Genomic DNA, 14,863 nt, shown 5'->3' on the forward strand with positions numbered 1-14,863 from the left:
AAGAAACTATTGGAGTAAAAGGCTTTCTTGCACCTAGGGATCTCCACTGTAAAGGGATGAGACTTAGTAGCTTGTCGGGTTTGTCGGGGGTAGTTACGTCGGGGAGGTACAAGTGTTTGCAGTTCGTCAGAGCATTCACCATTAAAGTATTTGTAGAACAGGCAGAGGGATGCAACATCTCGTCGATGGGACAGAGGTTGAAGCCCAGATGACAGTTCAGGACCTATCAGGTTTGCGACTCTTTTTTGAACCCTGTCCAGGAGCGAGAGACAAGCAGCAGATGCACCAGCCCAGATGTGACAACAGTACTCCATACATGGGCGAATGGTTGCCTTATAGAGGTATAGGATACTGGCAGGCGTAAGTAGTTTTCTAGCACGGTAGAGGGAGCCAACCTTCCTTGCAGCAGCCTTGGCAATGCTCTCAATGTATCTATTCCAGTTCATATTCCCTGTAAACGTTAGGCCGAGGAGTTTAAAAGAAGTACTTTCAGGCAATGTGTTCTTGGCCATTGCTATTGGTGGTAGAGAAGGTTTCTTGTAGTTATTGAAGGAAACAAGCTTAGTCTTAGCAGCATTGAATGAGACCAACCATTTTTGTCCCCATTCCACTACGGATTGGAGGTCATCCTCTAGTGTTTCTGCCATTTTCTTGGATATGTGTTCATTTGTTTTCCCCTCATATCTGTTATAGAGAGTGGTGTCATCGGCAAATATACCCATCTCCGAAACAATATTATCAGGGAGGTCGTTTATGAATATCAGGAACAATAGAGGTCCAAGGATAGACCCCTGAGGCACTCCCGCATTTATGTCATATTGTTTGGATGTACGTCCGTCGAGGACAACTTTGATTTTTCTATTACTTAATAAGGATTTAATTACGTTATGAATTCTTCCAGTGATTCCATATGATCTAATTTTCCTTAGAAGACCATATATATATTAGTATATATTATATATATATATACTAGCATATATTTATATTAGGATATATATATAGATATATATATATATATATATATATATATATATATATATATATGAACAAATGATTAATAAAACATGTTAAAAGACATCTTGAAAAAGAGTTACAAACATATTTAATTTTAAAAAAGGAAGCACAAGATAAGTGAATAGTCCTTAATCCGCAGAGTTTCGAAGAAATACTCTCCTTCTCATCAGAGGGCAAGAATTAACAAAATGCAGGATCGGATTTTGCATATAAAAGTATTTAATGAAACTACAAGTAAGTCACAGATCTTACTTGGTTAAAAAAAGGGTGATGTAAGGGGAATACTAGCATATATATATATATACATATATATATATGTATATATATATATATGTATATATGTATATATATATATATATATACTAGCATATATATATACATATTAGTATATATATATATATGTATATATATATATACTAGCATATATATATATGTATATATGTATATATATATATACTAGCATATATATATACTAGCATATATATATACATATGTATATATGTATATATATATATATACTAGCATATATATATACATATTAGTATATATATATATATATGTATATATATATATATACTAGCATATATATATATACTAATATATATATATATACATATATATATATTAGCATATATATATATATATTTATTTATCTAATTGTACAGAAGTTCAGAAAAACATTGGTACCGTCGGTTTCAAGCCCAACATAAAGGGAACCAGTTAATGGTAACACGTAAACGATGTTCGGCTCTCGTCAGCCATGTTGTTTCTGTCACATTAACTGGTTCCCTTTATGTTGGGCTTGGAACCGATAATACCAATTTTTTTCTGAACTTCCGTACAATTAAATAAATAAATATTAAGTTCTTATATCGAAAAAGTTTTTCTTTATAATCGAGCACTTTGTTGGAATTTGTTCCCCAAAAAACAGTAAACAAATATATATATATATATATATTAGTATATATATATATATATATATATATATATATATTTATTAGTATATATATATATATATATATATATAAATATACTAGCATATATATATATATGTATATATATACTAGCATAGATAATATATACATGTATATATATATATATATATATATATATATATATATATATATATATATATACTAGCATAGATAATATATATATGTATATATATACTAGCATAGATAATATATATGTATATATATATACTAGCCCGGCGTGTGTGTGTGTGTGTGTGTGTGTGTGTGTGTGTGTGTGTGTGTGTGTGTGTGTGTGTGTGTGTGTGTGTGTGTGTTTTATTATTTCAGGAGTATTAACTTAAATCATCACAAGTTGTTTCAATCGATGGGATAAAGATTTTCCGCCTATATCATCAGATGATTCAAGTTAACATAAAAAGGAAAGATATTGTTTTACATATGGATATTACAAGCCAGGAGAGTGGGAGTAAGGTATAGAGAGGGGAGGAGGGAAAAAAGAGAAAAAAGAAATATATAAAAGGTATTTTTCAAGGCTTACAATGCAAGAATGTACAGTCGTTATGAGCAGATAAATAGATAAATAAATAAATGAATAATAAATAATTAAATAATTTTTTATATCTATTATTTTTTTATTTATTTATTTATCTACCTGATTTTTTTTTTAATTTATTTATTTACTTATATATCTACCTGATTTTTTTGAACTGTGGATGGTACTTATTCCAAAGGTCCTTTCGGGTAATAACCCATCATCAGTGGAGAAATAAATCCTCCCTCTCTCGGCTGTAAATTGTAAAGTGGTTATTTTGTTTAGTGTTATATCCCGTTTTGACGGTATATAATAACATGACAAAATACGCCGAGTGGAATGCGTAACAAAAAGGTTTATTCGTACTTCGAATAATACACAATACAAAATGGCTGCTCGCCTTGAAGTTGATATACGCGTAAATGAAGGTAAAGGAAAAAGGTAACTTAACGCGTGTGAGCGGGACGCTCGTCCTGGGAGCTTGGTTAATCCTGACTACACTTGGAGAGTGTAAGCCGCGAGACGGTCGGGCTAGTGCGTACCACTGAACTGACTCCAAGACAATTCAAGACGCTCTTTTATACACCGTTTCGTATCCGGTGCTATCCGTAATTATGTCCCTTATAACATTTAGATTAATTAATTCCGTTACATGTTCAGGGGAAATAATTGTTTTCTTTTTTTTTTTATTTTAAATCCAAACGCTCAAAGTTTAATTAATTCAGGGGAAGTAATTCTATTTTTTGCTTGTCTACAGCTTTTCTAATCAAAGGAAGGTCATTCATATTCTGTTTAAATGCTTATAACTGGTCATTGTTGTCTAAATGTTTACGTAATATTTTAATTCAAATTTCTGTTTAATTGTGGACTTTACAGGGGGTGTGGGGTACTTTCAGAACCGTCCACCGATTTTCTTAAATTTACAGCCAAGAGGAAGGATGATGATGGGTTATTACCCGAAAGGACCTTTGGAAGAAGGATCATCCACAGTTGAAAAAAAAATCCAGGTAGATAAATAAATAAATATACATATAAAAAAAATTATTAAAAAATATTGTATTATTTATCATTCATTCATTTATTTATTTATTTATTTATCATTTATTTATTTATTTATTTATCATTTATTTATTTATTTATCATTTATTTATTTATTTATTTATTTATCATTTATTTATTTATTTATTTATCATTTATTTATTTATTTATCATTTATTTATTTATTTATTTATCATTTATTGATTTATTTATCATTTATTTATTTATCTATTTATTTATTTATTTATTTATCATTTATTTATTTATTTATCATTTATTTATTTATTTATTTATTTATCATTTATTTATTTATTTATCATTTATTTATTTATTTATTTATCATTTATTTATTTATCTATTTATTTATCTATTTATTTATTTATTTATCATTTATTTATTTATTTATCATTTATTTAGTTATCTATTTATTTATCTATTTATTTATTTACTTATTTATCATTTATTTATTTATTTATCATTTATTTATTTATTTATCATTTATTTATTTATTTATCATTTATTTATTTATTTATCATTTATTTATTTATTTATTTATCATTTATTTATTTATTTATTTATAATTTATTTATTTATTTATCATTTATTTATTTATCATTTATTTATTTATTTATGATTTATTTATTTATTTATTTATTTATCATTTATTTATTTATTTATTTATCATTTATTTATTTATTTATTTATCATTTATTTATTTATTTATTTATCATGTATTTATTTATTTATCATTTATTTATTTATTTATCATTTATTTATTTATTTATCTATCATTTATTTATTTATTTATCATTTATTTATTTATTTATTTATTTATCATTTATTTATTTATTTATCATTTATTTATTTATTTATTTATTATTTATTTATTTATTTATTTATTTATCATTTAATTATTTATTTATTTATTTATCATTTATTTATTTATTTATTTATTTATTTATTTATCATTTATTTATTTATTTATTATTGATTTATTTATTTATTTATTTATTTATTTATCATTTATTTATTTATTTATTTATTTATCATTTATTTATTTATTTATTTATCATTTATTTATTTATTTATTATTTATTTATTTATTTATTTATCATTTATTTATGTATTTATCATTTATTTATTTATTTATCATTTATTTATTTATTTATCATTTATTTATTTATTTATTTATTCATCATTTATTTATTTATTTATCATTTATTTATTTATTTATTTATCACTTATTTATTTATCATTTATTTATTTATTTATCTATCATTTATTTATTTATTTATCATTTATTTATTTATTTATTTATCATTTATTTATTTATTTATTTATTTATCATTTATTTATTTATTTATTATTGATTTATTTATTTATTTATTTATTTATCATTTAATTATTTATTTATTTATTTATCATTTATTTATTTATTTATCATTTATTTATTTATTTATTATTGATTTATTTATTTATTTATTTATCATTTATTTATTTATTTATCATTTATTTATTTATTTATTATTTATTTAATTTATTTATTTATTTATTTATCATTTATTTATGTATTTATCATTTATTTATTTATTTATAATTTATTTATTTATTTATCATTTATTTATTTATTTATCATTTATTTATGTATTTATCATTTATTTATTTATTTATCATTTATTTATTTATTGATCATTTATTTATTTATTTATTTATTCATCATTTATTTATTTATTTATCATTTATTTATTTATTTATTTATCATTTATTTATTTATCATTTATTTATTTATTTATTTATCATTTATTTATTTATCATTTATTTATTTATCATTTATTTATTTATTTATTTATCATTTATTTATTTGTTTATTTATTTATTATTTATTTATTTATTTATCATTTATTTATTTATTTATTTATTATTTATTATTTATTTATTTATCATTTATTTATTTATTTATCATTTATTTATTTATTTAATATTTATTTATTTATTTATCATTTATTTTTTTATTTATTTATCATTTATTTATTTATTTATTTATCATTTATTTATTTATTTATCATTTATTTATTTATTTATTTATTTATCATTTATTTATTTATTTATTTATCATTTATTTATTTATTAATCATTAATTTATTTATTTATTTATCATTTATTTATTTATTTATTTATTTATTTATCATTTATTATTTATTTATTTATTTATTGATCATTTATTTATTTATTTATTTATTTATCATTTATTTATTTATTTATCATTTATTTATTTATTTATTTATCATTTATTTATTTATTTATTTATCATTTATTTATTTATTTATTTATCATTTATTTATGTATTTATTTATTTATTTATTTATCATTCATTTATTTATTTATTTATCTGTTCATAACGATTGTACATTCCTACATTATAAGCCTTAAAAAATACCTTATATTCTTTAACAATGCTTCAAGCAAACCACACCATACTTCTTAAGAAAAAATATAAATAAATTAAGTTAAAATGCTATAAAGTTATAAGTATAAGACAGAGTAAGAGATGGAGAGGGGGAAGAAGGGAAGAAACAAAAAGGGAAATAAATTGAGCATGTCAAGAAAAGGGGTTTGCTGCGTTTTAAACGGTAACTTGCATATGTCTCAAGGCCAGAACTGGGTTCAGAAAGCAAACAATCTTTGCAACGACGACGGTTCTGGTGGGGTGGGCAGAAAGAGCTAAGATGCGTCCAGTTCACATGGATAAACAGATGCGTCCAATATAGCTTATATAAAATCCCTTTTAGTAGGAAATCACTTGTTGAGATTCTGTTGGGTATATTTTAGAATTGGAGTCGGGTTTAGACGGAAAAAAGTGGAGATATTTTAGTAGTTTCGAGACATTTAGAGTTTTAACTACATAGGTTTAGTAATTTTATTTTAAAAAATTTTTTTTGATTTATTAATGGAGAATATTATGCATAACTATGTTTGGAATTATTAGTGGAGAATAATCATGCATAGATATACGAGAAGATGTGGAATTTGAAGTTTGACGGTTGAGCACTCTCCTGACTTTTGTAAAACAATATCTTTCCTTTTTATTTTAACTTGAATCATCTGATGATATAGGCGGAAAATCTTTATCCCATCTATTGAAACAATCTGTGATGATTTTAGTTAATACACTCGAGGTTGAAATACTAAAAAAAAATATTTAGCTCTACTAACGTATTGAGCACTTTTTATCCGTGTTTTTTTTACCATTGTTTTTATGTTCATCCCTCTGCCTGTTCTTTACCTCTTATACATATTTTTTTTTTTTTTTTACACAGTGATCACCACTTATCAAGGCCCGGAAGCCACTCAGGGATAAGGGTTATTGCAAGTACATTACGTTAGTGTGGAGATTTGATGAAATATTTACTTAAGGGGGCGGTTCATTAGGAATTTGTTAACATTGGACTTAAAGACATCCAAGTCGTAGTCCGGTGGGAAGCAGGCAGACGGAACAGAGTTCCACAGGCGTGCAGTTCTCAGAAAGAAGCTTTGTTCATGGAATCCGCGTTTTGATTTAGGCACAGATATAGAGTGGGGGAAATTTTTCACAGTGGATTCAGCTAGACGGGTGTTTTTCCTAAAAGATTGGCAAGGGGGGACCAGAGATTGGAGTTCAGACGAGCACCTGCCATGGAAATAACGATAAAACAAGGATAGGCTCGCAACGTCTCTTCTGTGGGAGAGAGGTTGCAGGGTAGAGAAAAGGGCATCCCCCACTAAGCCACGAAGTCTATTTTATACTCTGTCAAGGCAGGATAGGCTGTTTTTAGCAGCTCCTGCCCAGATATGGCAATAGTATTCCATCCTTGGACGTACTTGGCTTTTATATAGATAGAGAATTGCATCAGTAGTGAGATATCTTCTGGAGCGGTAGAAGGATCCCACCATCTTTCCAGCAACCTTGGCAACAGACTTGATGTATGTGTTCCATTTCAGATCAGGAGTAAAGGTCAAACCCAGAAGCTTGTCAAAACACTGAGCCTCACCCAGACGAGAGCCATCCATCACAATTGATGCCAGCTGGGGATCAGAGCGTTGATGATGTAAGGATAGGAGTTTGGTTTTGGATGCATTAAAGGTAACCAGCCACGTCTTCCCCCACTGAACCACGCTCTCGAGATCAGAGGAGAGAGAATCCGAGAGAACTTTGTCGTTTACAGCCTTTGATGTGTTGCTGTAGATGGTCGTGTCATCAGCATAGATGTCAACGAATGATTTAAGTATGTGTTTAGGGAGGTCATTGATGTAGATCAGGAAGAGAGTTGGCCCAGGATTGACCCCTGAGGGACTCCAGCATTTATATTGCAGGCCTCCGATTTTTGTCCATATATATATATATATATATATATATACATATATATATATAGATATATATATATATGTGTGTGTGTGTGTGTGTGTGTGTGTGTGTGTATATATATATATATATATATATATATATATATGTCTGAAGAAATATACCTTATTTCCTTATAATATATACCAATCCTTATTTAAGAAGCTCAATGTAATTACAGAGCATTCACTATATATATATATATATATATACACACACATATATATATATATATATATATATGTATATATATATATATATATATATATATATATATATATATATATATATATATATATATATATATATATGACAGACATTGTTGAACACCATGGAGTGTTTCTGCTTAATCGTCTTTTTTTTGTAATTTCTCCATTTTTCGTATGGTCATTCTAATATCTCTGTCGAATTTGTGTAATAAAGTTCCACAGCCGTTCTTGTCCCTCTGTTTGTTTTTTTTTATTTGTTTTTGTTTTTTTTTTTGTTTTTTTTTAGTCCTGTTGTTTTCCGAATTTTATATGACCAACGTGGAAACTAAAATCTTTAATATCATTCTTAAACCATCCATATGCTCTTATTAGCGGAAAACTTTGATAAATTATCAATAATCAAAACCCACTTAAAAATTCTATAGCAAGCCCCACTCTCCCCAATGGTTTACTTCTGCTTGTGCAGCTGCCATTGCTCAAAGGCAGACAGAAGTATCTAGAAGCTAGAAATAATTGTAAGAGAGTAATAGCGACAGCTAAGACAGATTACACTGGAACCATCAGAAAACGCATCGAAGCACAGAAAGTAGGAACCCATGATTTTTGGAAAATCTACAACAGTGTAGTAAATAATGGGCAGTAAACGATTCCCCCACTATCAAACAATCATGAGGTTGCTTATACGGCAACCAACAAGGCTAATCTGCTTGCCAGTCGGTTTGCCTCAGACTCCACACTGGACCCGGCACACCACTCCCTCCCTGACTTCCTTTGCATACAGACGCCACACTAGACGATTTGAAAATCACCCCTTCTAATGGTATTATAAAAAACCTAGACACCTCATCCCGGCTGTGCTATTAAGAAAATACTCTGCTGAGGTTGCTCCAGTTCTCTCCAAACTTTACAATAAATGCCTTAATGAATCTTGCTTTCCCGACTGCTGGAAAACCGCTTCTGTGGTACCAGTCTTCAAGAATTCTGGTGAAAGGACTGCCCCACTAAATTATCGCTCCATTAGCGTCCTCCCGCTTTTCACCAAAATATTTGAGTCCATAGTTAATCAAGCCCTAGTCCAACACCTAACAGCTGCTAAACTCCTGACCCACAAACAATATGGATTTAGGCAAGCCCGTTCAACAGCAGATATCCTAACTGTAGTCTCTGAGCGTATATACCGTTCACTGGACAAAACAGGGGAGGGTAGAGCAGTGGCCCTTGATATATCTAAGGCTTTTGACAGGGTATGGCACGATGGTCTTCTAAGGAAAATTAGATCATATGGTATCACTGGAAGAATACATAACATAATTAAATCTTTCTTAAGTAAGAGAAAAATCCAAGTTGTCCTCGACGGTCGTACATCTAAACAATATGATATAAATGCGAGAATACCTCAGGGGTCTATCCTTGGACCTTTATTATTCCTGATATTCATAAATGACCTCCCTGATGAAATTGTTTCGGGGATGGGTATATTTGCCGATGACACAACTCTCTATAACAGGCATGAGGGGAAAACAAATGAACACATATCTAAGGAAATGGCAGAAACACTAGAGGATAGCCCCAATCTGTAGTGAAATGGGGACAAAAATGGATGGTCACATTCAATGCTGCCAAGACTAAGCTTGTTTCCTTCAATAACTACAAGAAACCTTCTCTACCACCAATAGCAATGACCAAGGACACATTGCCTAAAAGTACTTCTTTTAAACTCCTCGGCCTAACGTTTACAGGGAACATGAACTGGAATATATACATTGAGAGCATTGCCAAGGCTGCTGCAAAGAGGGTGGGCTCTCTCTACTGTGCTAGAAAATTACTTACGCCTGACAATATCCTGTACCTCTATAAGGCCACCATTCACCCATGTATGGAGTACTGTTGTCACATCTGGGCTGGTGCATCTGTTACTTGTCTCTCGCTCCTGGACAGGGTTCAAAAGAGAGTCGCCAACCTGATAGGTCCTGAACTGTCATCTAGGCTTCAGCCTCTGTCCCATCGACGAAATGTTGCATCCCTCTGCCTGTTCTACAAGTACTTTAATGGTGAATACTTTGACGAACTACAAGCACTTGTACCTCCTCGACGTGAATACCCCGACAAACCCGACAAGCAACTAAGTCCCACCCCTTTATAATAGAGATCCCTAGGTGTAAGAAAGCCTTTTACTCCAATAGTTTCTTCCCCAGAATTGCAAGTCTTTGGAAGTCCCTTCTGGGATTCTGCTTTCCCAACTGTACTGATATGCAGAAGTTCAAGTGTAACGTGAACAAACATCTTTCTACTCCTCTCCCTTCAATATACCCTCGCAAATTATGTCCTCGATAGTAGCCCCCTACTTCAAAGTGGCACTGCGCCTTGTTTGGGGTGAAAAATGAATAAAAAAAATAATCAGTATCAAATTTCACGCATGAAATAAATATAAAAAACACGATTCTCTTCCTTGATGTAGGTATTAAAGCTGGCACTGATAGAACTATTATCTACGCATACAAAAAGTCTGCCAGTAAAAAATCATGTCTTTTCACTTTTAAAAGTGAATGTCCCAATAAACATAAAATGGCCGAAGTAAAAAATATCATCTACCGAGTCAAACACAATTCATTTAATCAAATATTTTATAAGTTATTCTCAAACATAAAACATTAGTAACAACTTCGTATGGAGTACTTTTGCCATATTTTGGTGCATCTGCTACTTGTCTCTCGCTCCCGAACAGGGTTCAAAAGAAAGTCGCCTGATAAGTCCTGAACTGTCATCTAAGCTTGAGCCTCTGTCCCATCAACGAAATGTTGCATCCCTCTGCTTGTTTTACAAGTATTTTAATGGTGGATGCTCTGACGAACTACAAGCACTTGTACCCCTCGACGTAAATACCCCCGACAAACCTGACAAGCAGCAAAATTCCACCCCTACACAGTAGAGATTCGTAGATAGTTTTTTCCCCAGAATAGTTTTTTCCCCCCAGAATTGATAGACTTTGGAACTCCTTTCCGGGATTTTGTTGTTCCAACTTTACTGACATGCAGAAATTCAAGTGTAATGTGAACAGACATCTTGCTGCTCAACTCCCTACATAGTATCCCTGCAACTTATGGCTCTGATAGTAGCTCCCTACATCAAAGTCGCACTGTGTCTTATTTGGGGTGAAATAGAATTAAAAAGAATTTTTGTTAACAAATAAATTAAACACACTTTAGCCGCCATTACAAAAAAACATGAATGATGATGATGATGATGATGATGATGATGATGATGATGATGATGATGATGATGATGATGATGATGATGATATACAGAACAATCAGAAACTGAGGGTGGAGATTGCTAGATTGTGAATAAGAAAACTTCCATCATGCCAATAATCATAAATACGCTTGGTTCAATTCCTGATGATCTTATGAAACAGCTTAACTCATTGGGAATCAGATACAACATCACCATACTCCAAAAGTCAGTTCTGCTTCGCTCAGCAAATATCCTACGCCATGTGCTTTCTATCTAACTGACTCTTTGCCTATCCTCACTAGCTTTAGTGCACGAGCCCTCTCTTGAGGGAAAATTCGGTGTAAAAAATACCAACACTGTGAAGTTTTGTCTTTATTTTTGAGATGAGGTGTTTTCATTGATTGAGATTGTCGGACTGACTTCCTCATCTTGGTTGTTATCGTCACAACGTTTCGGCCGTTTTGCCCTCCGGCCTTCATCAGGTGTTTTGTATCGAACTGGGGAACCGTTTGTTAGGAGTCTCGAGTGACATATGGCCGAGTGGTCCTAGACGTTGTATCAAAGTTTACAGTTACCCAAAAAGGTGCTGAGTTCAATCCTGAACGAAGGCAGTAAAAAGTAACATTCAAAACTGAGAATCAGCAACTATGTCCCAGAGCCTAGCTGGAGTCCGAACACGGTACCCCCCGTAATAATAATAAAGGGTTGGGTTCGAGACTCCTAACAAACGGTTCCCCAGTTCGATACAAAACACCTGATGAAGGCCGGAGGGCAAAACAGCCGAAACGTTGTGACAATAACAACCAAGATGAGGAAGTCACTCCAACAATCTCAATCAACTGTGAAGTTTATGGAACAACAACAACAAACAACAATTATAATAATAATAATAATAATAATAATCATTACATGAAAGACTAATTCAGAACCTGAAAAGATGTATCCAAGAAGCACACTATCAGAATGGATGACCAAAGTTAAAACCACATTGGTGAAAAAAGATGCAGAAAAAGCAATCTTCCTCAGAAACTATAGACCCATAACATGTTTACCTTCAATGTGGAAAATACTGACAGCACAACTGAGGGAATAAATTTCCCTTCATAATCGCGGACTATTTCCTGAGGAACAGAAAGGATGCCAAAAAGGAAAAAGAAGAGCACATGACCTGTTATACATAGACCAAAAAAAAAAAACATTAAGGAGGTAAAAAGTAGGGGAAAAAATCTTGGCCATGACATGGCTCGACTACAAAAAAGTTTATCACAGGATCCCGCAAGCATGGATAATAGAATTCCTGAGAATGTACAAAATGCCAGGCAAGATTATCAATTTAATAGGAAATGCAATGAAAACATGGAGACTTGAACTGAGAATTGATGGACAATACATAACTGAGATTAAAATGTAAAGAGGTATCTTCCCTATCACCACTACTATTCATCAAAGTCATAATATACTTATTTTTTTATGTGGTAGTCACTACTTATCAAGGCCTGATGATACAGATGAAAGAATGAACCACCTAATGTACATGGATGACCTGAAGTTGTTTGCGAATACGAAAAAGGAATTAGAGACGCTAATAAACACAATCAGAATTTTCAGTCAGGATATCCGAATGGAATTTGGCATGGAAACGTGTGTTCCTAATCATGAGAAGGGGAAAACTGAAAGCAACGTAATTTATAATATTATTCAACCAAACGGAAATGAGTCCACTAAGTGAACATGATAGCTGCAAATATTTGGGCGTTCTTGAAGCAGACATCACCAAAACAACAGAAATGGAGGAGATAATTGGAAAGGATTACCTCAGAACAACCAGAAAACTCCTCGAAACGAAACTATATAGTAGAAATTTAATTAAAGGTATAAACACATTGGCAGTATCACTAGTAAGATACTCTGGACCATTTATAGGATGGACCAAAGAAGAAATGAGGCATCTTGACCAGAAGACCAGGAAACTTATGACTATGCACAATGCAATACATCCAAAGGATGATAATGACCGACTCTATGTGAAAAGAAAAGACAGAGAAAGAGTATTGGTTTGTATAAAGGAATGTGTAAGAAGTGACACAAGAAAAGAATTAGAAAAATAAAAAATGCAGAACAATGAAAGAATAATTAATGCAGCAAAACAGAAGAACCGAGGGATAAGACGAGAAAATAATGGGAAGAGAAACAACTATATGGACGATTCAGAAGGATGACAAAAGACGAGACTAACGAAAACACTTGGCTAAGAAAAGAAAACCTAAACAGGGAAACTAAATCTCTAATAACAGTCGCACTATATAATGCAATCAGAACCAACCATATCAAAACAAGAATCAACAAGACACAAGAAAACAGCAAATGCAGACCTTGTGGACAAACAAATGAAACAATAAACCACAGAGAATGCAGCAAACTAGCCTAAAAATAATATAAGAATAGACACAAACAATTAGGGAAGGCAGTACACTTGTAATTATGCAGACAACTGCATCTTAACACCCAGACATATGGTACAAGCACAAACCGGCAGCAGTATTTGAAAATAAACGTCACAAAATCCTATGGGACATGGTTATACAAGCCCACCACCCACCCACCCAGATTTCTCTGGATAGAGAAGATAAAGTACTGTACTTACAATTGCCTCAAAATCATTCCTTGGCCAAATTTGGATGCTGGGCGACGAATCTGGTAGGTCTGTGGTCGGTGCCTCTGTGGAGGATGTGATGGCCTCCGTTGTACTGCCAGCCTCCACAATGGTTTCCGTGCTCTCTGGCTTGCTGCCAAGAATGTAAGCATTTCCAATGCAGATGACAAATGCAAAGCGGAAATAGAAATATATACCGCGTTTGTTCTTCATGTTTTTGTGCGTTTTTTGGGGGTTTTTTTGTAGACAAAGATATTTTTTGCTTCAAATTTGTTTTCGGATAAAAAAAATCGTATTTTTTAATTTTTCATTTTATTTATTTATTTATATTTTATTTTTATTTTATTTATTTATTTATTTATTTATTTTATTTTATTTTTATTTATTTATTTATTTATTTTATTTTATTTTTATTTATTTATTTATTTATTTATTTATTCATTTATTTTTATTTTTATTTATATTTATATTTTATTTACTTATTTATTTATTTATTTTTATTTATTTTTATTTATTTTTATTTTTTTGTCAATCAGTTGTTTTTGTTAGTTTTTGCCAGAGACTGGCGTAGATGCAAACAGAAAATAGAACAATAGTAAATTAAGCTTTGAAATCAGATACAAATCGCGGACTACACCCAAGTCAAGTGATTACATTCTGACCCTTCTGGAAAAAGAAGAACAATAATTTGATTGGTCCTTTATTTCTCTCTGGTTACAGACAAATCGAGCATCGAAAACGCGCTCACTACAGTTCAGTCTTACTTGCGGATATTTAAACTTAAAGCTGCAATACAGAAAGGTGAATAATCACTTTATTTTCGTGTTATTG

At 30.6% G+C, this 14,863-nt stretch overlaps 1 protein-coding gene across 1 annotated transcript in view; it reads right to left on the minus strand.

Moving 5' to 3' along the window:
* Window positions 1–14,393, minus strand: part of LOC145269864 (macrophage metalloelastase-like) — a 72,167-nt gene extending 57,774 nt beyond the window's left edge. The window contains exon 1 of the mRNA XM_080125593.1: window positions 14,024–14,393. Within this exon, the coding sequence (XP_079981719.1) occupies window positions 14,024–14,245 (222 nt within the window). The 5' untranslated portion in view covers window positions 14,246–14,393. The remainder of the gene's footprint in view (window positions 1–14,023) is intronic.
* Window positions 14,394–14,863: the final 470 nt, after the last annotated feature.

This window comes from Euprymna scolopes, chromosome 45 (assembly GCF_053919585.1).
Source record: "Euprymna scolopes isolate OS-2025 chromosome 45, ASM5391958v1, whole genome shotgun sequence".
Lineage (NCBI taxonomy): Eukaryota > Metazoa > Mollusca > Cephalopoda > Sepiida > Sepiolidae > Euprymna > Euprymna scolopes.